The sequence below is a fragment of the Phyllostomus discolor genome, chromosome 4 (assembly GCF_004126475.2).
Source record: "Phyllostomus discolor isolate MPI-MPIP mPhyDis1 chromosome 4, mPhyDis1.pri.v3, whole genome shotgun sequence".
Taxonomy (NCBI): Eukaryota; Metazoa; Chordata; class Mammalia; order Chiroptera; family Phyllostomidae; genus Phyllostomus; species Phyllostomus discolor.
The window spans coordinates 157,230,021-157,255,658 of NC_040906.2; the positions used below are offsets into that span (position 1 = coordinate 157,230,021).

Genomic DNA, 25,638 nt, shown 5'->3' on the forward strand with positions numbered 1-25,638 from the left:
AAGAAATTTAATTTATCAGGATACAGAGAAGCTCTGTATTAAATTTACTTATAATACACATTCTTTCACCTCACTTCTCTGAAACCAATGGACAAGCAGTGACGAAAGCACTCATCTCTAGGCACACTGCTAGACATACGACATATCTCTTTCATTCTTCAAACCATCTCTTTAGTATGTATTATTTCACACATTTTACAGATTAGAAAAATTGAGGTTCAAAGAAATTACATGACTTATGGAAGATTAAAGTGAAAGAAAGTAGCAGTTGGGATTAAAATTCACATTTGCAACCTTTTGAACAAGTAGTTATTTTTTTTTACTATCACTATAAGAAATTAATTATTCTATATATAATTCAAACACATTAAATGACTGAAGTAGGAATTTGCTCAGCTGGTTTTGATGCTGGATATATTAATAACTCACAAAACTGAACTACCACTAATAACCCAGTTAAAATGAGCAAACCCAAATTTTCAACCTGGATCTTAAAAAATCAGATAGGTACAAGAACCAAGCCAACTTTCAAGTCACATATCACTCCTCAGTGTTCACTGGGGTCAAATAAATTACGGTTTATTACAGAAGATACTATGCAGCCTTATACCATGTCTGTGTAAGAGAGATGTCTTTGATCTTTCACAGAAAAAAATGTAGAAGTTGTAGAAATTGCCAGGGTGTAATCTCACTTTTCCCACTGAAAATAACAGAGGTGGTAAAAGAAGCAGTAACTGCAGTTTAGAAGAACATTCTTCATAGGGTTAAAAGTGGTTCCTTCTGCAGCAGGAAAATTTAGGAGGGGAATGACTTTTATATTCTGCAGCATACATTTCTGTATTATTTACATTTTTAACAGGATACATGAATTTTAATAATATAAAATAGAGATACATTAAAAACTCTCCAGAGCCAAGTACTTTAGAAGTTATATTTAAAACTATATTTTACATTAATAGTAAAAAAACGGCTTAAAGAAAATACAGAAACTATACAGACAAATACAGGAAAATTTTTTTTAATTCTAGGAGATGAAGGTAAATTAATCCTTTCAGCTGTCATTGCACCCCAAACTCTAGAAGCTTTCTATCATTATGTTTTCAGCATATACGACTACAGTTTTGTTCTAAAGGGAATTTTTTTTTCTAGTCTAAGGTTTCCTACTAGTTAAAAATCTGCTTCTATAGGATGTGATGTGATTATGTAGACCTGCAAGTATGTACGTACAAACCCTGAATACAATTAAACTATGGCTCTCAATTTAAAAAAAATAATTATATCTAACTTTCTATATTTTAAACCAAACCATTTACAAAATAGCTTCCACATTTAATCAAACACATCCATGAAGATCAAAGCCTCATTTACAATTTGTAAACGGCAGCTCTGGAATTGTGCTGTGCAGTTTACGCAACAGCACCCACAGACCCTGCCGATACACTCCTAAGAACATCACGGCTTTGTATCTAATGATAAAACCTTCAAAACACTGTCAGTGTTCACCAATAAAAAACAGTCCAGTAACCTATGGTATATCCAGACAGTGGAATATTATGAAGCCACCAAAAATAATGGTAGAGATGTCACTGACGTGAAAAGCCACTGATGACATACTAAGTGAGAAAAGCAAGACACTAACGGTATTTAGCCCCAATTTTGGATTTAAAAATATGTATATAAATAGGAAAAACCTAGAAGGCTATCACAAAATATCAATAGTAGTTCTGTCAGCATGGTGAGATAAGTAACTTTAAGAAAAAAAACCTGTTTACATTTTAAAAGTTAATATCACAAACACATAATAGCTAATATTGATTAGCTATATAATGTTTTAGCTATATAATGTATAGCTAATAATGTTTTAAAAACATTACAACTGCAGGAATAAAATGAAACAAAAGGGGTCTCACATCATAGGGTTTTTCTGATTTTTGTTTTTTTAAAGCATTTGACTTGTGTGAGAAACCTTTTCCTTCCACCCCACCCCTCCCTAACAGGGAGGTTTATAGCGCAGAAGCTACACAATCAGGGGCTTTTTCACTTTGTATTTTTATCAGGTAGCTTTCAAACTGTGCTAACACGGGGGTTGGTAGTCTGTTGTTAGATTTTGAAGATTAGTTGTTAGTAAAATGCTGTTATTGATAAAAATACATAATTGAGAGATCAACCAACCCAACTGAGGCCCCCTGAAAGAACACTATTCCAGGAAGAGTAGGCTGGGGTTTCTTGCCCTGGGTAGTTTCACTTCATAAATGGATTAACTCTTGGTTAACTAGAAAATTCTGGAACAACCAATTTCACAGTAATGATGTTTTCTTAAAGCCATCCACTATTGAGTACGCTCTAAAATACCCTTTTTTTGCATCCTACCAACTGGCAGCTTTTCATGACGAGAGTCCCAAATTCCTGGCCATCTACAGCAGAGGCTCTTTTCTTCGTGATCTTTTACTGGTTTCCAGGAAAACTGCCAGTAGGAGGCAGCAAGGACTGGCTGTGGTAACAGCAGTGGCTCTCCTCTGCACAGTAGTTAGCTGCTGGCTTCATTCTTCTGTCATTATATAAGCAAGATGACACTGTTCTCTAATCCAGCCAAAGCTGATAAGTACCATCAACCTGTCACTTCCTACATTTCAAATTCTAACATCACAGCATCAAAGAGTTTTTACATTTCGATTTCTTTTGCTGGCAGCAGCCGGTAGCCTCTCATTCTCCCACGGTGTTCTAATGCCGCATTTGCACACCGGGGTTACTCCCAGACTGAATAGCAGGTCATCCCCTGCTCACTGAGCTCATCTGTGGCCCATGTGCTAGGCAATTTAGATCCAATCAGCCCTTATTTAGCTCAAGAGTAATGAGCAGCATAGTGACACAGACTTAAGCCTGACCCTCAGGACACTGCTCATCAAGCAGTAAAACTGTGACAAAATCATTCATCTTCCACCCGCTGGCAAGAAATAATACTCGCACTCACTGTATTACTTTTCAAGATAAAAAAAAAAAGTCCTGAATTTTCATGATGTGAGACATTAATTTGCAGAAAGCTGAATTCCCTTAAACCCCCCTGTTGCTATGAGCTCACCAGGGGGAAAGAGGCCTTAGGAGACTGAAATGGAATAAAGAAAATTGCTCCAGCTTTCTTTTCATTTTAAATAAGCCTTAAATCTGACAAGAGATATCCTAAAGAGAGAAAAATATATATCTTGTAAGGTAAAGAAGAAACAATTGAAATTAAGAGTTCTGAATGCTAGTTTCACTCTTTATATTTGTTCTCAATTTTGTTAAAACATAAATAAAATCTGAAACAGAGCAATTACTCACCCGTCTACACAAGGTGCATGGATAAATGTAAGAATTGTTCCTCACAGACCATCTCTGGTGGGGCAAAAGTAAATTCATATAAAAAAACATAAAGGTACTCTGATGCTTTCTAAGAAATACATCTTAAAGAAAATAACTGTAGGGTAATTGTCAGAAGATGGTGAGGATTGCTAAGATTTTTAAACTATAATGAATCTATTGTTTCACTATAATTTATAGTACCTTCCGAGGTCTTATTAATTAAAAAATAAATAATGAGGTAATTAAGAGATCGGTTTCCTTCCCTCACTGACATATCACATCATTAAAAAACATATCTAGTCACTTATTGTACTATACTTATTGCACATAAAAGCTTAAATTATTACTTGCTTCCTCTCTTGCTTCCTCTATTTCCCTTTTACAACCAAAAGCCACGGTAGCAATTTATCTCACATAGCTTCCTTAGACTGGGTCCACCTACTGAAATGACAATTTCGGCTGTTTTTACCCATTCCTTAGTTGGAAAAGAGTTAACGTTAGCAATCCTGTCACGAAAGGGGTTTACCAGTCTTCAAAATACTTATTAAGACAACGTGTCTTCGGTTTGAGAAGCAGAGCACCATGTGGCGCCGTGACGGAGCGCGGGAGTGGGAGCGACACCTTCTACAAACTCACTGCTGAGTTTCATCCAGAGCTTCAAAGACCAGGGCGGTCTAAACACCTACGGTGAACCATGGGGTTCACACAAGGAACCGCGGTGACATAAATAAGATTGTGGAAAGTAGCTTTCGCCTCTCTCCAACATCTTTTGATTTAATACCATCTGCTAAAGAGAAATATTCCAGCACTCGGTGCAGAAAATAATTGTGATATTTCTATTTCCTAAACAACTGAACTGTTCCACTTTCAAAAGAATGGCATGTTTCCTTTACAGAGATTATTTCTTGCTTTCCTTGTCCGTTCATCCCAATGTTCTTCATCTCGATTTCTATTTCGCAGTGTTCTTTCTCCACCCCTACCTTCCCTCTTTTTCCTCTCCAATAATGAGGTGGATTTACCATTTCATCTCAGAAAAAAACAGATTTTTAGTAACCCTAAACTTTGAACACAATTATGTATCAGAAGTCATAAAGCTCCACCCACCTACCTACTTCTTGAAAACAGGAGTAATTGTTGAAAGAAAATCTAATATAAAACTCTAGTCATCTATCCTTTACTTTTATAACTGCTGGAAACTGGGCTTTTAACTATTAGTCTGACCCAGATTATAACTGGAGGTAACAAAACTAGAGGCACAGCAAAGACATCAAATAGAGGACTAAGAGAGGTGGAGAAGACTAAGAAGCCCATGGAAAGTCTGGTACCTTTCCTTTGTGCCCTGCATTCTAAATTGCACACAGATGTGTCTTCCTTTGAGTCTCTTTTCTTACACTGCACTGGAGTCAGGCAATAGGCCCTTTCAATAGGGAACCTTCCATTCTGCGGAACTGTTTTAAATTATTTTATTGATTATTTCCTCTACTCCATTACTTCAGTTTTCTCTTCCAAATACCTTGCTTCCAACACAGTCTAAACACAGATGCTCTGTACTTTTAGATTCAAAGTGTGCCTCGTATAGAATCAGCCTCAGTGGAGAGGTTCTCAAAGCTCTCAAAAGCAAGGTAAAAAGCTCAAAGGCCCACTTACTCCATGTGTCTCCATATTTCAATGACAGAACAGTCTGATAATAAATACTACAATTGCAAAATAAAATAAAAATGGTTCAGAAAATCAGCTATAGTAGACATAAGTTTTATCTTTCAATTAATTGAAAAGAATGGACTCCTGGAATCTCTCTGAAGGTCCCTTCCACAGAGTGGCCCTTAGGAGGCAATAAACACAGGGGCGAAATTCAGATCATGCATTAAATCTATAGCCTGGCTGCATGGAAACTGTTGTGTACTTTCATGTGGATACTGGCTAAAATTGTTAGATAAGCAGGCACAATTTACGGACAAGTATAAATCATTATCAAATAATACTAAGTAACTGAAACAGTAAAATATTTTCAAAATGGTGAAGAGGTGCTAGTTTGAATAAACACTTACCTAAGTACCTTTCTCTCTTTTCTCAGTGTATCTTTCATGTAATAAATGCATGCGTGCATACCAGATACACTGCATTTCAGTGCTTCACTGATACACCCCAAGTGCCTGCTATCACAGTAGGCACTCTTAAATACTAATTGAATTTGTTAAATAATCATTTAATAAATACATATCTTCTGTAACAATTACAACACAACACAGAAAGCAATAAAGGACATTAGAAAGCGTTAGGGAAATTCAAAGAGAAGAGAGAATATTCCAGACTGGGGACATACGGACAAATATACACTTCAAGAGAAGTTTGGAATAAAGAATAACTGTTCACATAAAACTAAAGAAAAGGTAAAGAAAACGAACACGCACGTTCTGGGTAGGTGCAGCCTCGAAGGCAGTGCTGTCCAAGAGAGCTGCTCTCCAGCAGACATTATCTATGCAGCCACTACAGTGCCACCGACTATGGGCAGCTACTGAGCAACTCATCTGTAACTAGAATGAAAAGAGGAGCTGAAGTTTTCATTTTGTATTCATTAACTGAAACTGTCACATGTAGCTGATGTGTATAGCAGAGATCTATGGAAGATGTTCAGAGATCCTAAAAGGTGAGTATAAAGACTTTGCGGAAGCTTAGAAAAGGTTAATTTCCCAAGATTACGCTCATAAGTGGAGGAGAGGTTTACTGACCCTAAAGCTCCTGCTGTTTGTAATATACTGAAACAGTAGCAGCTCTCAGACATTGCTATGGGTTCATTAAGAAGCAGAGGCAAAAAGCACAGACTGGCTGCTGTGAAATTATCTACTACAGCCTGGAATTCTGGCCCCTCCCATGTATGATGCTGTCTGATTCCATCTCTAGCTCAGATCTCATTACTGCTCATTTCTGAAACCACCTTTCCCTTTCCCCAAACACCTTGAAGTCTTTAGTTCTCTTTTCCCCCCTATGCTCTGCTACGCCCGCTCTATGCCTACTGTGACCAGCACTGACCATTTCTGACTGTCATTCCCAAGATTCACTTTTATAATCATTGGTTATCACGAAACTTAGCTTATTCAGTCCGCAGATGTGGCTTGAAACCTCCAATGGCTTTGACAAGAAAATACAAAGGTAAGACTTTGACTTTTTAGTAGTTCCACTTAACTAAACTAAAGGGGACTCATAAGAAAGTCAAGACATAGGTAAAACCACACTGTGTCTGACTTTGAAGATCATAAGGAATTTGACATTTTGTGTCCATCAGGATGTCACTAAAGGTGTTAAAACACGGAATGACAGAAGCAGAGTTGTTCTCCAAGAGTAGAAATATGGCCAGGGAATGAGATGAGCACAAGTAACAAAAGAAAAAATAGATCAGAAAACTCATAGAATGTGAGAAAATGTTTGCAAATCATGCATCTGATGAGGAACTTGTATCTAGAAAATATAAAAAATTCTTATAATTCAATAACAGCAACAAAAAAAAGACCAATTTAAAAATGGGCAAGAGATCCAAACAGATATACCTCCAAAGAAGACATAATGGTCAACAGGCACATAAAAAGTCCATGACTGACATCATTGCCAGCCACCAGGGAAATGCAAATCAAAACCACAATGAGATACAACCTCACATCCACTAAGATCACTACAATCAGAAAGACATTTAGCAACAGGTGTTGCCAAGGATGTGGAGAAAATGCAATCCTTATAAGATATAGATGGGAATGTAAAACAGTACACTGGACACAATTTAGCATTTTTTCTGAAGGTTAAAAAGTATTGCCATATGACCCAGCAATTCTACTCCTAAGTATATGCCCAAGAAAAGTAAAAAGTCCACATAAAAACACGAATGTTCATAGCAATATTATTCATAATAGCCCCAAAGTGACAACAAGCCAATGTCCATCAACCAATGAATGAAGAAAATGCAATATAGTTAAGCAATGGGTTATTTGGCAATAAAAAAATGAATACCCATATATGCTACAATATGGATAAATCTTGAAATTATTATTCTAAGTGAAAGAAACTAGTCACAAAACATGACATGTTGTAGGATTCCATTGATATGAAAGGTTCATAACAGGCAAATCTATCTATAGAGACAGAAAATAGTGGTTGCTAGGGATGGGGATTCGGTAGGGGAAAATGGGGAGTGATTGCTGTAGAATTTCTTTTCTGGGATGACAAACTGTTCTAAAATTGTGATGATGGTTGTACAACTCTGAATATCCTGAAGTCATTAACTGTATGGTAAGTGAATTAAATCTTTATAAAGTGGGCCAAGAAACGAATTTTATGAAAGTGATATATCTCATTAAAGGTGTTAAAAAAATAGATGTTCTAAGGAGGGAAGGCACTGGAGGCACTGGAGATTGGACAAGCATCGACAATGCTCTAGAAATGAAGAAAATGGTAGTACGAATAAAGAAGAAGTGGTAAAGAAATCCTCCAAAGAAGACATTAAAGCACTTCTCTCAAATGGATATATAGAGAAAGGAAGGAGATATATATATATATATATATATATCCCATTTCTACCTTAAAAATTACTTTTCTTTTTCTACAGCAGCACCTTACCATTTTAGTAAAACAGAATCACAATATCCAACAGTTCTGTATTTGTGAGGCAACATTGATGTTCCCTACAATCCTGACCTTGTTTTTAAAAAAGAATGATTCATTTACACATCAAAAAGCATTTACTGAATGGTCTCTATGCTAAAGAAACTTGTAGTAGGAATGGGTTAATAAACCATCCAAGGTGAGTCCAAACATATCCACACATGCCCACTGAAGTTATCAGGCCTAACATGTAGTACAAAGAAATAATTATACGATGGGTTCGTTTAAAAATAATAGTAATTATAGCCCTGGCTGGCGTAGCTCAGTGGATTGAGCGCGGGCTGGGAACCAAAGTGTCCCAGGTTCGATTCCCAGCCAGGGTACATTCTTGGGTTGCAGGCCATAACCCCCAGCAACCGCACATTGATGTCTGTCTGTCTGTCTCTCTCTCTCTCTATCTCCCTCCCTTCCCTCTCTAAAAAATAAATAAATAAAATATTTTAAAAATAATAGTAATTAAATAATAGCAACATCTAACATGTACTGAACACTTACTAGTGTGCCGGACACTGTGCTAACCAGTCTATATTCACTATTGCACTAAATTCTCAAAATAACCTAGTTTTACCAATTTTACCTCATTTTACCAATGAAGCTGAGGTCTAGACACTTAAGTTTCCCCTTACAATATTTTAAAAGAATCATTTTGTACATATGAAAGGAGATTTCTCATTTATGTAACATATCTACCTGCTACATAAGTGGCCCAAATGTTAAATCTTTTACATAATGTATTTAGTTGATAAGCCATATTTTAGCAAAATATAAAAAAACCCTGCAAAAATATCCCTAAGGGTGAGTTGATTATATTATTGCACAAATATAAGTGCATATAATAGAAAACAGTGATTGTAAACATGATCTGCAAAATCCAAGCCTGGTAAAAGAGTAAATAAGGTCAAAATACTCATAATTTACATGTAAAATCTCAGTTGAAAGATATATGAAATATTTCATGATGAAAAGCAATCTTTATGTTTTATATATTCCCCAAGTACTAAGATTTACACATTCCCTTAGGATGCTCATTGTTTCTCTGAAGCAACCAAAACTGGTAGATGGATCACTCTTAGTGACATAACCATTTGATTTTTCCAATAAAAGCTGGAAATACATTTTTCCATGGAGCATACTCATGTGCTCCCTCTCCCAAATTATTAAAACATTTCCCCATAATTTGTGTCAAATAAAAATCTGCATCAACTCACATATCACATGTATATATGGTATCACATACACGTGTATATAAATGATGACAAAACTGTAGATCAGCAGACACTCGGGCAATCTGGGATATGCTAAGCAAACTATATACAAATAGCTCATGATTCAATTACTTTAAAAATCATATCCAATTTCAAATTTGTTTTATAGTAAACTATTCTTTAATAACTAAAAGCTGAAACCCACTCATACTAACAATCCATCCAATAACAAAAAGGGGGAAACATATTTGCTGTCAAGAATATCCTTTTAAATTTTCCCGAAAAATCATATAAGTTATTTGGCATACAGTAGACCCTCACAAGGCTATTTCCTTTTGTACTACCTCTTTCCTACTTTGTCAATCCCCAGTTCTCTCACTGAAGATGCAAAAAAAAAAAAAAAAATTGTAAATAACACCATACAACAAAGGTTAAAAAAACTAGAACTATTGAGCATTGAAAATATGAGAGAAATATTTATAAACAGTTCTTGTGCGTGCATACTCACACAAACACTCATCCCAAAGTCAAAACAAATACATAACAAATAGATGACCTTCTAGGCTCAAGGGAAAAGAAGAAAGGGGATTTAAAAATATATGTATTTTTTGAAGCCAGAAAAAAGAGTTTTAATCTTCTAAGAAGTTGCACTTGAGCACATAGAGTATCAAAAAAAGGTAATCCCTTTTGAACTATTTCTTAGCCTCAACATTTAACATTTTAGGTAAGCTTTCAACTGCTGTTAGACTTCTTTGAAACTAGGCTCTTGTTTAATACGAAATAGGATGTCAGTTGATCAATATCCATTTGGCTTAAATTCATAAGTCCACAACCTCCCTGAAGTGGTAGAACAAACAGGTACAAAGCTTGGAAATTTATTGTTTCTTTTTAAACTCCAAATGATATTTGCAGGTGCCAAAAGGCATTTTGAAATCACTCACCCTTACTTCAGTAAAAATGAAAAGGGGGGATGGGGAGGAGGGAGAATCTCATGAGATCTTGGATGTCAAGTTTTTGCCCAAAGCTAATTTTCATAGCTGTGTTATAAAACTCTGAAAATGGAGGTTTATAGTGGAAATGCTGACAGACCCTTAACTGTAGCAGCATGAATGGATATAATTAAAGAAAAGCTTTTGGCTACACCTAACTCCACAAATGAAAGACTGGCATTTTTATATTAACCTCAAGTAATAGCAAGTGAGAACTAGAAATGTGATTCCACAAAGGTAATGTGAAATGTTAAAGATGACTGCTAAAACTATTTGACATTCGAAGTTTTACACATGGAGGCATTTAGTTAACATAACCAAGTCAGTATTTTCATAATGCTACTTAATCAGCAATAAAGAATGCTCTGGTGAGCCATCAGCTCCAGTTAGCAGAAAGTGGCATATGAAGTTATTATTTCTTAACAGCCTAGAGGGAGCCGCTTCTCCCTTAATCAGTGATCTTAGTTCCTGCCTACCTATAATTTCTCTGTCATACAGTTATAAAACTATTACCCAGTTCAACACACACACTCATACATCTTGCACACACATTTATGCAAGGACTGGTACCTTATTCCCACCTGAATTTGAAAACAGAAGAGATTGCTAAGGTAAAGTATTTCATTCTTCCCCTTGTCAGGGATGCAGCCCGGAATAAATATCATCAATCTATATAACCCATCTTCCCTATCTAAACCAAAATTCAAAAAATTTAGCTGTGTTCTTAACTTAAATGAAAAAAAAAGAAGCCTATGCTTTACAACTATCCAAAATATGTTTGCACTTTCTAACAATATTAAAAGTAATAATATTATAGCATACCCAAAAGACATCTATGGAAAGATCTTCAATGAAGCTCCACATTTTGGGTGAAGAAATTAGGAACACATCTCTCTGATCAAATACCTAAGTGACTTTTTCTCATGTTTCTCCTCTCTGCCTCCCTCCCTCCCTTCTTTCTTTCTTTTAAACTAAACAATATAAATATCCATTATTTGGGCATTAGTTAAATAAAGTTTAGTACATCCATATGATAAGACACTAAGGCAGCCATTAAAAAGAATTAGGTCTTCATATACTAATATGGAAAGCTAGTGAGCAAATAGTGAAAACAGGTTGCTGAACAAAGATTACTATTTTGTATTTTAAGCCTACAAATGCGCAAAACTCTGGAAGGTTCTAGAAAGAATTTTACTTTTGTGGAGTAGAACTAAAACAATGTTTTCAACCTCAGCACCACTGAGGCTGGGCCAGATCATTCTTCGTTGTGTGGGCCATCCTATGCATGGTAGGATGTTGAGCAGCATCCCTGATGCTACCCACTCGTTAACAACAGATACTAGCAGCAACTCCAGACCCTCTGGTGTGACAGTCGAAAACTTCAGATACTGCCAAATGTCTCCTAAGTGACAAACTCACCTCTAGTTGAGAACCCCCCAAACTAGAGAAAAAAGAAATGAAGGGAGGGAAGAGGAATTTTTACTTGTCACCTTGTATCTCATTTTTCTTTCTTTTACCAATGATAATATATTTGCAATTTAAAGAAAATTTTAATGACAAAAGGAGTTCCCCAAATTTCTAACTTAAAAAAGTATATTAATAGTATCTGCAGGATATGAATTTAAAAACAAAACCTACGGATGAAGGAATACAATAGTTAAGATGACTAAAAGGGACTTGTCCATCTTCAATGAAAAGGGCAGAGAGATATACTGATTCTGACACTTGGCTTCCATGACTGCCTCTTCCCAAGATGCCCATATTCCCTCCTTCATTTTCCATTCCTTTGCCCCCGTATCTTTTGGGGGCTGTGTTCCTCGTCACCAGAATGGTTTAGACCAGTAAGCTCCTCTTCCTACTTGTTCTGTATATTCAGAAAAATATAAATAAACCACTAACAGTACCAAAAGTATGGAACTTTCTAATTTTCTCCTAGAAAAACAGAGAAACACGGCTTACCATTTATTTAAAAATTATACAAACAAAAGGAATTTGACACTTGAGAAAGTCATAACATGTGCTAACAAACTCTACTAGACTAAAAACAAACAGTTCGTGAAGAAGATCCAGAATCAGTAAAAGTGTCTTCTAATAAAGCTGGCTGCTCATTTACTTTTCATCCATCCGTCCATCCAAAAATCTAAGACTCTTGCTGTAATATAGCTGACACTGACGGGGAAGGGGATGATTGTCTGACCAAGAGCTCTGATTAAACCTTTGGAACTTAAACTGATAAAAGATAAGTAGGAACTTAAACTGAGAAAAGATAAGTAGTAAAGTTCCATAAAACCTAATGAGAAATAAAAACCTGTAGATTAATCAGTTTGACCACACAGACCAACAATAAATAAATTAGTAATAAATTTCCAAAATTTATAAATCTTGTCAAGCTTGGTACCTTTGAAAACCAGATGCTACTTTTATAATGTGGTATTAGGAAGAAGAAAGCAGTTTATTCGTTAACTTCATACATGACTTAAAATAAAATCATATTTCTATACATAACTTTTACCTAACTTTTCAGAGACAGTGATTTACTACACTGAGTGGTGGCACCTAACTTCTTAAGAACATGTACTTCAAAGGTAAACACATTATATAAAAAGGACCCTAAACAAAATAATTGTCATTACCACTGTGCTTATCCAATATTGTTTGGATCTGAGTGCATTTACATATTGGTATAATTTAAGTGGAGTTCTGTATAGGTGATTGGTATTATAAATAGAACAATCCCATCTTAATCTCCAAATAAAATGTTTTAGCTGGAAGTATTTCAGGCAGTTGGGACTACAACTCTGCAGCAAAATATTTAAAGAAACTTACTTTTCAAAATGGTACAGTGTGGCCAAAATCATAAATTACATGTTTCAGTAAAAGCCACTTGAGATTTGGCCTCACAGTCTTGCTTAGAGCAAGAGGAACATACCTCTAGGTAATAATACTCTTTTAGGAGAAACAGAAAGGAAAGGAGGGGTGAAAAGGCACAGCTCTGGGACTGCGCCAGAGCTGCTCTGAGTTTAGTTTAATGTGTTTGCACACATGCTTTTTTTTTTTTTTAAAGAACTACTGTTTGAAAGAATAGTTTGAAAACTACTGATTTATGCCAATGTAGCAATAAAACCGACTCTACATTTGGATTTCATGAATATGTCAAAAAGGAAACTTTCATCTAGAATCTACACAGTTGATAATACAAAACAAATGAATAAATTAGCACATTACTGGAAAACATACCTGATTCTGGCCAGAAGAGCTTGTAGAAAGTGCAACACCGTCCTAAGTTCAGATTCTTGACAAGCTCGCAGAAGCATACTAAACCCGTCATTAAGCAGTGTTTCATGGGAAGGATACAAGGAATGGCTTGTCTCAAACACTTCTTGAACACCATCAATGTAGATGGACAGAAGTGACCAGAGAGCCTGTCTTTGTCCTGTTTCATCATTCTTAGATACCAAGAACTCCTTTGCTTTTTCCCGGAAGGCAGCTGAAAATTTCTCAGCCAAAACACCAATGTCCAGATTTTTCTGGGTATACATCAAGAGGAAGGCTGCCTGGCCCTTCCAAAGGAGATCTGATGATTTTAAGGCAGGCTTAAGGAAATGCAGGAGGTCTAATACATGACTTGTGACATCTTCTATCTCTGCAACAGCTGCTAACAGTAGAAAAAGGTTGAAAAAATTCTGCAGACCATCTATAGTAAGTTCTTCCATTCTTTTTTGATGGAATTTAGAATATATTCTGCAAAACATAAAAGTGGCTTTAATAAAACTGTTCCATTTACAAAATACCATCCTTTCAAGTAACATTTTACTCAATGTTTGTGAGTCTCATTACTGTAAATTTTTAGCTAATTCTTCACTACAATGCGGCCATGTCACTTTGTCCACCTAGAAAACAAATGAACAGAAAACAAATGAAGGTCCCCCTACCTTCCTTCAAATTTCTCAATGACGTAGCAGGTCACCCATAAGTGAATCAAAGGATTCAGTGGCTTTCCCCAAAGGACAGTAGAAATGTCCTTTGCAAAGTGTACATGACTTTCCTTCGGTTCCCCATCACATTTCTTTTGCAAATTTATTGACCAATAAGAAAGAAAATGTAATCTTTTAAGTACAATTTGATGTGCTTTACAGAAATCTTAACACAGCAATTTTATATAATGATTTTCCTTAAACCTTTTCTCCCTCTACCCCTCACAAAAAACTTACTCTTGCTATACTGATACTCTAAGACAATTCACAGTGCTAGAAAAATTATGTTTTACATATTCTTAAACAAAAATTGTTAGTGTCAAAAAGACACAGCCATTTAAAAATCTCTTGTCAATACTACTTAATATAATTTTAATAGTTGTACTTTTTTATCAATTAAGGGTTTTGAATTGAAAACCATTCATCTTGAATCCTACCTACAAATTGTTAAATGTTACAGCTTCTATAATTAGCTTGTTCAAGATAAAATAATTAATGTTCCTAACTGGTTAAATGTTTGTCAGTAACAGAGCTGATAAGCCCCTGAAAGCAAAGACCTGTCTAATTATCTGCACAGCCTCCACCATGCCCACTCTATTGCTCGGTATAAAGTATTTCCTACTAAACAGACTTGTTATTTACTGAATTCCAATGATCCCTTTTAGCTATAAAGTTCTAAGAATTACATATTCCGTATAAAGATTAAAGTTCAAGAGCAAACTAGCAAATGCATTAAAAGAAAAACTACCATTTGAACCACATAATTACTAGATGCTAGACAAAGAAGCTACCATTAAAAAAGTATATGCTAAAAAAAATCCAAACTGTATCACCATAACCTTGCAAGAATTATTCATTTGTGAGAATCAAATAGAAATTCATTTAGTGATTTCTGAGAAGTCTCCACCTACACAGAGGAAGAAGCACTCTGCTGCGAGAACTCCTACCCTGTAAGCTGAGCGAGGGGGAGACGGCAGCGTACACACAAAGGGGGCTCGAAAAAGGGCTGGCAGGCAGAGGAGGGAGGAAAAGGAAGGACAAGATCATACCTACATAACAAGCAAAACTCTTAAAAAGAAACAATGGACAAAATGTGACAAAAGTTTATGTCATCATACCAGAAATTAAAACTGGGCACAATTCCCAAATGGAAACATTCAAGTTATTTGGTTCACTCTACTCTGGTCAGTTTTCATTCAAGAATGCAGGGCTTTGGGACTGCTGGGCTCAGAGGACACAAAAGTTACAGATCAAATCTATTACTTGCCAATGTGTGATTTGGAAACAGTTTTTTATTTCTGGAATTTCTAATAAAATGTATGCAGTGAGTTACATAACATTATAATTAATTCTGGTAAGGAAAACTACAGTTCTCTAATATTCTTGCATTTAATATATAAAATTTCAATCTTCAGGACTTATGAGATAAATAAAAATTAAAATCCTCTACAAGTTACGGATTTTACTTTTCTCCCTTACTACAAAAAATTGGCAAGCTCAAAAAGCTCTGTATTAATTTAAATTTTAAAAAAAGCTCCGTATTTTGATGTCCTACATTAAGAAATACATTTAAATGTATGAACAATAAAGACCTCCAAGCACAAGTGAACTTAAAAAATGCAAACATTAACACTTCTCCAAAGATAGAAGTGAACATTCATGACAAAGAAAACTATGGCACACACCTTCCTTTGACTTGTTTCCAAGGATGCAGACCATTGTTCTTCATTGCTTTCTTAACCACTTTTGCCAAAATGCAAAGGAAAATGGTGTAACTACTTCTGGATTTATATAGGTCATAGTCTTGTTTATCAAAGCAACAGGTCTCCACCATTTCTAGCATAGACAAGGGCGATGAAGTATTTGGAAGGCCTTTTAAAGGAAGCCACGAAATACTGAAAGAACTATTCTAGAAGCACAAAAAAACAAAACAAAACAAAAAACAGATAGAAAACAAGTGTTAAGTCTCTGAGTAAATAAAAATAGAAAGCTTCAAATCCCAATGAGTTCATTAAAGGTCTGATTCATCTTAATCACAAAAATTACACAGCCATCACCACATACCCTCCCAAAATAAAAAATTCCATAAAAACATAGAACATCAAGGAGTCCTTAAATTCATGGATTACCACTCAAATGTCTTTTGAACAGCTGGCTTGTCCAAATTAGGATACAAAGGAGATCCATACATTGCATTTGGTTGATAGGTCTCTTAAAGCTCTTTTATTCTGTAAGTTTCCTGACCTTTGGCCATACCATTTATTTTTATATCCAGTCATTTACTGTGTAGAATTTCCCATATTCTGGACTCAGCTGCTTGCATCTCCCTAGTGTCATTTAATATGTTTTTTATCCCCTATTTTTTCTAGAAATTGGCAGCTGTATCTAAAGATCTGATCAGGTTCAGGTTGAGTTTTTTATTAAGAATCTTTCATTGGTAGTACCGGGTACTTCCTATTGCAATCAGTGAAAAGGCACGTAAGTTCTGACTTACTGTTTTTGATGTTAAGATTGATCACATTGTCAGTATGATCTATCCAGTTTAGTAAGGTCCCCACTAGCCTTTTATTTAACAGTTTTAACAGCCATTGATAATCATTGACCAGATATTCTACTTCATCAGATGTTCAAAATAGCAATTTTCTAATCCTATCATCCTTCTGAATTAGCTCATCAGAAATTTGGGTACTCTAAAAATAATTTATATTTTCTTTTATTTATGGTTTTCAGAAATGAGGGTTTTTACTCGGAATAATGTTTCTAACTCATCATAAACTCAAGGATTTAAACATATTTGGTATGTTTTAACCCACAGTAGTCATCATTCCTTCTTCTGTTCAAACCTACCCAGTACTGGGCCACAGGAGCTCCTTCAGGCTGGTACCCGCATCCTTCTGATGCAACTCCAGCTTACTCCGACGCCTTCCCATCGTCCGTTATGATGAGAAACTCATCTGGACTCATCTCGTACGCACTCTGCTTCAGAACTAGATCCTGCCATTTCCCCAATCAACCTGATATTACACTTCAGGAAAAGGTATTTCTTCTCATTTTTAATAAGCTCCATTATGTACAGATCCAAAGTTGTAATTTACAGGTAAATTTTCGATTTGCATTTTCTATCTGAGTGAGGGGTTTCACTATTTACCCAGAAACCCAAACATTCCAAATCTCTCCACACACTACAAGTAACTAAATCCTTTAATTCTACCTTAAAAATTTTTATCTTCCAAATTTATCCTCTCCTTTCTAAACCAATTATCCCTATTTTAGGTCTTGCTCACTGCATTATTTGGTTATACTGCTACACTGGACCATTAACTTATCTGTACCCAATTCATTTATACAATTTTTCAGAAAAAAATTCTCAAACACATTCCTAATATGTCACATCCTTGCTATCTAATGTCTCCTAAGTAAATCACAATTCAACTGGATATTATATTTATCTCTTCATAATCTAGCCCAAGTCTATTTTCTTTATTTCCTGTCTCTTTCCATAGTCACCTGACACCTACCACTCAGAACTCTTTAAAATGGTAGAAATAGATCCTGGTTTGTTTGTTTTTTTTATGTCTCCATACATTTGTCCATACTTTCTTTTTGCCTGAATGCATTTTTTCTTCTATATTTGAATAATTCCACTTATTCCCCAGGCCAAGTTAAAAAATTACAACATCATAAAGTCTTCCAAAAATCTATACAGAGTCATATACTCCCTTTTCTGGCATTCCAGATCATTATAATTTTTGTATACAATATATGCCCAAGTAGCACATGCTCAAATGCCAAGACTGTGTCTTATTCAGGACAGCAGTAACTGTTAAATGGTTGCAAGCAATCCATAATTATTAGAAAACACATATGTTTGTGAAAGATAAATTTATTCTTGAGTTGTTCTAATCTACTTTGAAAAATTAACTTTTAAGATTAATCCTGAATTATTCATAATTAAGCCATAAAAAACATTCTTCAAATATCATGTACAAATTCCTCAAATTCCTAGAACAAATTCATATCCTATTTACTCACCAGATTCTTACTATAATATTCCCATAGAACGGTGACAATTGTGATGTTCGGCTCCCAGAAATCACAAAGTGTCAAACAACAGTGAAGATACATTCGTAAATGCTCTTCTAGTACAACATCCTAAAAGATAAACTGAAATTGTGAGGAAGTAAATGGGCCCTGGTGACATGAGTATTATCACGATACTGCACCAAACAGCCTGCTTCTAAAAAGAATATGGATATATATCACCAAATCAGATCCACTACCATCTTCAGACCAGCAAGTCTAAATCAGCATAAGATATATGTCTAAAAATTTGCTTTAGAGACCATCAATATATGCAGATAATGGACATTATATAACTCAGTTTGATTTTAACTCAATTATTTAAAAATTACAATAAGTGTCTCATAATTGAATGGTGGAGGAAATCCAGAGACTGGGAAAAAAACCCAAACCAAAAAGAAGTAGCAAAAATGATCTAATAATTAAGATGTACACAAATTCTAAGGTCACATTTAAGTACTAGGTCAAATTCTTAATGAGTATAAGAGTTGTTCTTTTAAAAACCAGAGGATTGGCAGCATACATATATTTCAAGAAGTGCAGCAGGAGAAGGAAGTAGGGAAAAAGTAGATACCTTAATTTAATCTAGTCTTCCATGATGAAATAACCAAGCGTGATTGTTAAAAAGTGACATACCACTGAATGGCAGCCATTCAACAACTATTTATTTAAAGAATATTATATACCAGGCATGATTCTAAGGTACTAGGCATAAAGCAAATGAATTAGTCAGGCATGGTCCATGCTCTAAGAGAACTTCCACTGTGGGGGAGAATGGTAAAAGAGGATACTGAAACAAATGAGACAAATTTAAACCATTACAACTGTTGTAACAAAACAAAACAAAGGCTAATCTAGCAGAATGACTCTTAGAGGATGTGGATCATTATTATGCCAGGAGCTATTAATGAAAAGGCCTTTTTGAGGGACTGCACTTACCTAAACAATTGAAGGAAAAAGAGCTAGCCATTTAAAGACCTGAAAGAAAAGCATTCATTTAAAAAAAAAGAAAAGAAAAGCATTCATGACAGAGAAAGGACATGGAATTAGCAGTAAACTTGGTACTGTAGGATTAAGTCAGAGATAGTCAGGGACTATATCTCATTTGAATCTTTATGAGTCTTGGTAAGAAGTTTGGATTTTATTTTAAATATGTTGGGAGCCACTAGGATTTTGAAAGCACAGATTTTCAAAACACAGGAGTGACGTTAGGTGATTGTTTCAAAACTACCGTGCTGGATCATGCAGGGAGAATGAATATAGTGGAGAAGAGAAGCAGGACGACCAGTTAGGAGGTAAGCAGTGACACTTGCAATATAACAGAAAAGCACATTAAGAGATCATGAACGAGGCAGACATATTAGGAGACTTGGAGGTGCATGTTATATAGTAAGCTTTAAATAAATAATTATTGAATGATTGCAATTCAGTTGTGTGTCACTTTTTACCAAACATGCATAATTATTCCACCAAAGAAATATTACATTAAATTGTCTACTCTTTCTCCCACTACTTCCTTCTCCTTCTGTCAGCTCTAAAGGTCAGGAGGCCATTCTATAAAAGTGTAAGACTGAGATAATCAGACAACTTTAGAGAAATGTTTGGAAACAGAGGCAAGAGGATCTGTTGATGAGTTACATTAAGGTCTGAAGGAAAGAGAATGATTAAGAACTCCCAGGTTTTGGCTTAAGAAAATGGGTTGATGGTTACTATACATTTCCTGAGATGGCAAAGGCAAGGGGAGGAAGAGATGGGAGAGTGCACAGAGCAACCAAATGGAGATATTAAGTACGCAATTTGACGTATGGTTCCAGAGCTCAAAGGAAAAGTCAGAGCTGTTGATATAAATTTGGACGATGCCTTCATACTCACAGGTTTTTAGAGTTAAGAGATTAGACAAGATCAAACAAGGAAAGAGTATATAGATGGAAAAGAGAAAAGGATGCAGAACTGAGAGCCCCCTCCTATTCCAACATTTGGACATCAGGTGAAAGGAGTTTATTAGCAATACCAGTGGGTAATAAAGTAGAAAAGAAACCAGGTATCCCGTAAACCAAGAGAAGTATTTCGTAAAGGGACAGAGGTCAACAGGGTTGAATGCTGCTGAGAGATTAAAATGAGAAGAATTCTCAGATCTGACAATATAGCCTCAACAAGAGTAGTTTTGGGGATGGCAGAGACAGAAGCATGACTAAGGTAGGCTAAGGAGACAACAGGAGGTGAGGAAATAGAGATACACTAGTACCCTTTACCTCCAGGGAATATAGTTTAAGACCCTACTCCAATGGATGCCTGAAACTGTGGATAGTACTGAACCCTATACATGTTATGTTTTTTCCTCTACATACATACCCATTATGAAGTTTAATTTACAAATTAGGCACAACAGAAGTTTAACAATAATTAAAATAGAACAAGTATAACAATATACTATATAAAACTCATGTGAATATGGTCTCACTCTCTCTGATAATCAGGATGGCAACTAAGTGACTAAGGAGCAGGTCACGTATACAGTATGAATATTTTAGACAAAGGGGATATTCACAACCTCAGCAGGATGGCAAGAGGTTCATCAAGTTACTCAGAGCATGTACAATTTAAAACTTATGAATTGTCTATTTCTGGTAATTTCAATTAAATATTTTTGGATTGCTGTTGACCACAGGTAACTGAAAATGTGAAAAGCAAGTGCAGTTAAGGGGAACTACTGTATTTAAGTGAGAATACATAAAGTCCTTCATCAGGTGAGAAAAGACAAGATCCTCTGCACAGAGAATGGACTGAGCCTTTGACAGAAAGAGCATCGTTTCCGATATACAAGTAAACCACATTGAGAGCCTGAGTACAAAGCAGGCATGTTGGGATATTTAAAGGTGCAAAGATAAAAGAATTCTCTATGGAGTGGTTAATTTCTCAATGATTTATAATGCAAAACATTTAGCTAAGTTTACTGGGGCAGAGCATGTGTTGAGCTGTGTGTTAAAAACAAATTGTGAAATAAGTCACTTTAGAGAGCAGAAAAGCAAACGTTCTACAGCCAAGTGCCATCCCAGATTTACAATTAAGACTGGTAAGAATGACTGTATGATTTTTCTCCAGCAATATGCAACTGGAGGTGGAGGTGGCAGGAGACAAGACAGGACCAGGTTTTCCCAAGTTTAAAACAGGTGACGGCTATGGAATCAAGGTGTACAAACACCTATGGAGTGATCATAATAAAGTGTTATCTACATAATCTAAATTGTTTTAGGAGGGAAGTGTGAATGTAGAAGACAAGAAATGAAAAGGTCAACCGTGATAGGCAGAATAAACACAAGAAAAAAGGAAAAAAATGTAGATCATAACCATAGGAAGAGGTGGGTAAGGTAAATAAAACAAAACCTAATTAAAAGTGAAGATATTAAAAAACTTAAAGGACAGGTCAATATCACACAATAATGTTGGTGTCACTAACAAAAGCAGTATGCAAGTATACAAAAAAAGTGATCTTGGCCCTAAATTTGTTATGAATTAGAGTGAATCGAACATGAGAGGATTTTTTTTGTGTATTTTTTTTTTGACAATGCCTTAACTCTTTCAATTATTAATCCTTTAGTATACACATCAGCTTCAAGTCCTCTAGGAAACTTCCTAACTTCCATGCTAAACAGTGGCCTTACTTTATACTCCACAGTGCAATATACACACCTGTATCACAGTACTTATCTTGTTAAATTTAATGTTTATATGCCTTCAAATGTCTATGAACTCTCTGAAGGCTGAGATAATGTTCCCAGGGCCTAGCATAGTGCCTAGTTCACCAAAGACTCCATAAATTTTGCATGAACAAAACTAAGATATGGGTACACGTGCCTCTTTTCACCAAGTAGCTATATGCCTTAGGAAAAGATTTTGAGCTTCTCTAGTAGACAATTAAGTGCATTTAACCAAAGAAGACAACCTTCTGTTCATCGCTAATATTCTTTGAATTTATTATGAAAATGTTAAACTAGACTGATGTGGGAGGAACCTCGGCCAGCACAGCTCTTCTCAGTCACGTTGGATGAGAAAGAACTCATCCCAGACACAATCATGTTGTTCTGGTGGGAAAGGGGGTAGTGATTTCCTCTAGTGTGGGGAACGCCCCAAACCCTTCTCCCAAACAGCTTTTACTGGGAATGGTATGTGTAGATGTATACAGCATACATGCATGGCTCATCAATCAATGTCAAAAGGCCATAGTCATACAAATACAGGCATTCTCTATAGATAACAACTGAAAGAACACAGAGATCTGTCATAGGTCAGGGTCTGATAGTCATGCTGATGCCAGAGTTTACTCCTTATGCCTTTAACTTAAACATCCAGTTTATGTCACCAGAGCTACACAAAGCAAAGCAGAGCAAGCTTCAAAGGATACAATGTATTTATCAGGCCTGATTCTCACCTAGATAGATGGGATTCAGTGCCTTTCACCCCACGTAAGAGAGGACAGCGGCACCAATGCTTTTGGTTATGCTGCAAGTGTGTCTAAGATAAGGGAAAGGGGCCATGAGCCACTAAGGAGACAGAACCTATCCTCCTGGCAGGAGCACATCTCCTGCCTCTCTCACCTCACCCTGCTTGGCCCAGGTGGATGACTGGTAAGCCAATGACAGGTAAGATTTCTCAACGGAGGCACAACCTAAGACAGGCACAGTCATGAAGGGCCACCAGGGAAGGACTTAGGGGTCTACAGAGAAGGGGCAGAAAGACCCTCACCCCTTGGCTTTGTCATAGCCTGAGTCCTCATTCTATCTGTAAAAAGTCTCCTAATCTCTTGGCTGCTTTGTTCCCCTCACCTGACTCAGCCTGAAAACAATGCCAGAGGCAGCTGCAGCCTTGTACTGGAACGAACAGTTCCCAGGGATAAATCTGGCCTGAGAGAGAACATACATTTTTTCCTTTGAAGCCTGTTCTGCCTAGCATAACCCTGTTGATTACAGCGGCACCAGTGCCTTTGGTTATGCCGCCATAACAAGCAAAAAAAAAAAGGGGAGGTGTTGGGGACCACTCTGTGTGGTTTCAGAGACTGCAGCCCCACTCTGAAAGGGGCTAGTAAGTCTCCCTGGAAAGACAGGTAACGCAGGTGGCAGACATGACCCTCTAAAACCAAGGGTTCTCACGGGAATCAGGCCTGTTAAATACATTGTATCCTTTGAAGCCTGCTCTGCTTTGCTTTGTATAGCCCTGGTGACATAAACTGGATATTTAAGTTCAAAGAATAAGGAGTAAACTCCTTGTCTCATGAAACGTCTTAAAGACCCTCTGGCATCAGCATGACTATCAGACCCTGACCTATGACAGATCTCTGTGTTCTTTCAATTGTTATCTATAGAGAATGCCTGTATTTGTATGACTATGGCCTTTTGACATTGATTGATGAGCTATGCATGTATGTTGTATACATCTACACATACCATTCCCAATAAAAGCTGTTTGGGAGAAGGGTTTGGGGCATTCCCACTAGAGGAAATCACTACCCCCTTTCCCACCAGAACAACATGATTGTGTCTGGGATGAGTTCTTTCTCATCCACCGTGGCCGAGAGGAGCTATGCTGACCAGGGTTCCTCCCACAGCCTAAGCCCACTCCGGTGGCATACTACTGACATGAATTATACTAATCTTACTATGTTACAAGGTTAAAAAGTGGGTTTATTAAAAAAGTGGGTGCATTTTAAAGAGTTGTGTTTTATTTGGTATCTGAAACTCATTTTACATACATGTAAATCCAGAGAGGTATTTAAACCATAAGCATAAATTAAATTTGCAAAAAATAAAAGGTTTAAATACCAACTATGTGTCAGACATTATATGACATTTACATATCTAAGTTCATGAATGGCTCATAGCATCCGAGTTTTATTACCTTCATTTCACAGAAAAGAAGGTTGAGGTTCAGAAGTTACAAATGTCTTACCAAAGTCCACTTGGAAATTAGGATTTATGACTACAAAGTCTGTTATACATACTAATCCATGCAATCTTCCAAAAACAGAAGGGAAAAGAGCTGAACATTTAATGGACACCAGATTTGATCAAAATTGCTTTTGGTGACCAGACCAAGACTTAAATCAAAGCTTGTAAGGCCAGAGTCCTTTCTCTTTCCACTCTATCCAATCAAGAAGAAATTAAATATGGCATCCTAGGTGATTTGTGATTTTATTTTTTAAAAAGAAAGATAAATTTCCTTTCATTTTCCTGCTAGTGGTTACAGATTAAAATGAAAAGAAACGGCTTTAAAATATACCATTTTCTCCACAGTGCTGGTAATACAAGTATTTTAAAAGTACTTTTAAAGGCTATTTTAAAAGTACTTTTTTAGCCTATAATTAATTACAAACACTATTTATTATAAAATACATTTTCATCTTCTGCATATTCAACCATTACTTTCTTTTGAGCTATTTTCCCTTAGTTTTTCTTTAAAATTTCCTTTAAAAAATTGTGTGTTCACACCTGAGGAATTAAGCAGACACAGGATTTGCCCATTTTCAAATCTAGATAAGCAGAAATAAGAATACACAATAGTCTGTAGTAGAGTAGGCAACAAACAGCTCAAATTTGTAACAAAAAAATAGAGCTGAACTACTGTGAGGAAGAATATCTGAGAACAATTAAGTATATTAATTTCTTCCTACCTTACGTTTTCCCTATCACACACTTACTGGAGAGGGGGAAATAAAAACAATATGGAAAACTGATATGCCTTCCACCAGTATCACCAAAACAGATCCAGAAAACAAAGTGGGTTACTAATCAAACACATAGCAGCAAAGAACTTTTAAAATAGAAATAATGAAAATAAAATGAGTTTTATTAGGAATCCTACAAAGTCAGATGCTTTGAGGGAATGCATAGTAAGTAAAACACACACGAAGATTCAAATCTCAATTCTACCATTTTCTAGCTAGCTGTGTGAACCTGGACAAGCTCCCTCACACCCTCCCAAGCCCAGTTTCTTAATGTGTAATATGAAACTACACAAGATTGTCATATTCATTAAATGAAAGAATGCAATTAAATGCTAAGTACAGTGCTTGCACAGGAATAACTATCATTTTGTTACCTGCAAAAAAGAAATGTCTCTTTTTAGGCCAATTGTTGACTCTTAAAGATAAAATAATAAATGCCAAAAGGCTCATAGTACTGTACCTTAAGCTGATATATTTCAATTTTGTCAGTGTTAAGGCCAAACTCTATCTAAACTAAAAGGTTTGACTAAAGACACCGATTGAAATCCATGCCCTCTGATTAAAGATTTTTTCATAAACCAGTCCTGTGGGCCCCTTTTCTACACAGCCTTAAAGTTGCCTGTGTCAATCCCAGAGCTTCTTCATTTTCCACAAGACCCTGTCTCTGGGCTCTCTAGGGGTCT

The 25,638-nt window shown here is 36.0% G+C and overlaps 1 protein-coding gene across 3 annotated transcripts in view; it reads right to left on the reverse strand.

Moving 5' to 3' along the window:
• Positions 1-25,638, reverse strand: part of MMS22L (MMS22 like, DNA repair protein) — a 120,560-nt gene that overhangs the window by 63,276 nt on the left and 31,646 nt on the right. For all 3 annotated transcript variants that reach the window (XM_028510228.2, XM_036024499.1, XM_036024500.1), the window contains 3 exons: positions 18,190-18,309; positions 15,843-16,066; positions 13,421-13,924 (listed from right to left, as the gene is read on the reverse strand). In XM_028510228.2, coding sequence (XP_028366029.1) covers positions 13,421-13,924; positions 15,843-16,066; positions 18,190-18,309 — 848 coding nt within the window. The remainder of the gene's footprint in view (positions 1-13,420; positions 13,925-15,842; positions 16,067-18,189; positions 18,310-25,638) is intronic.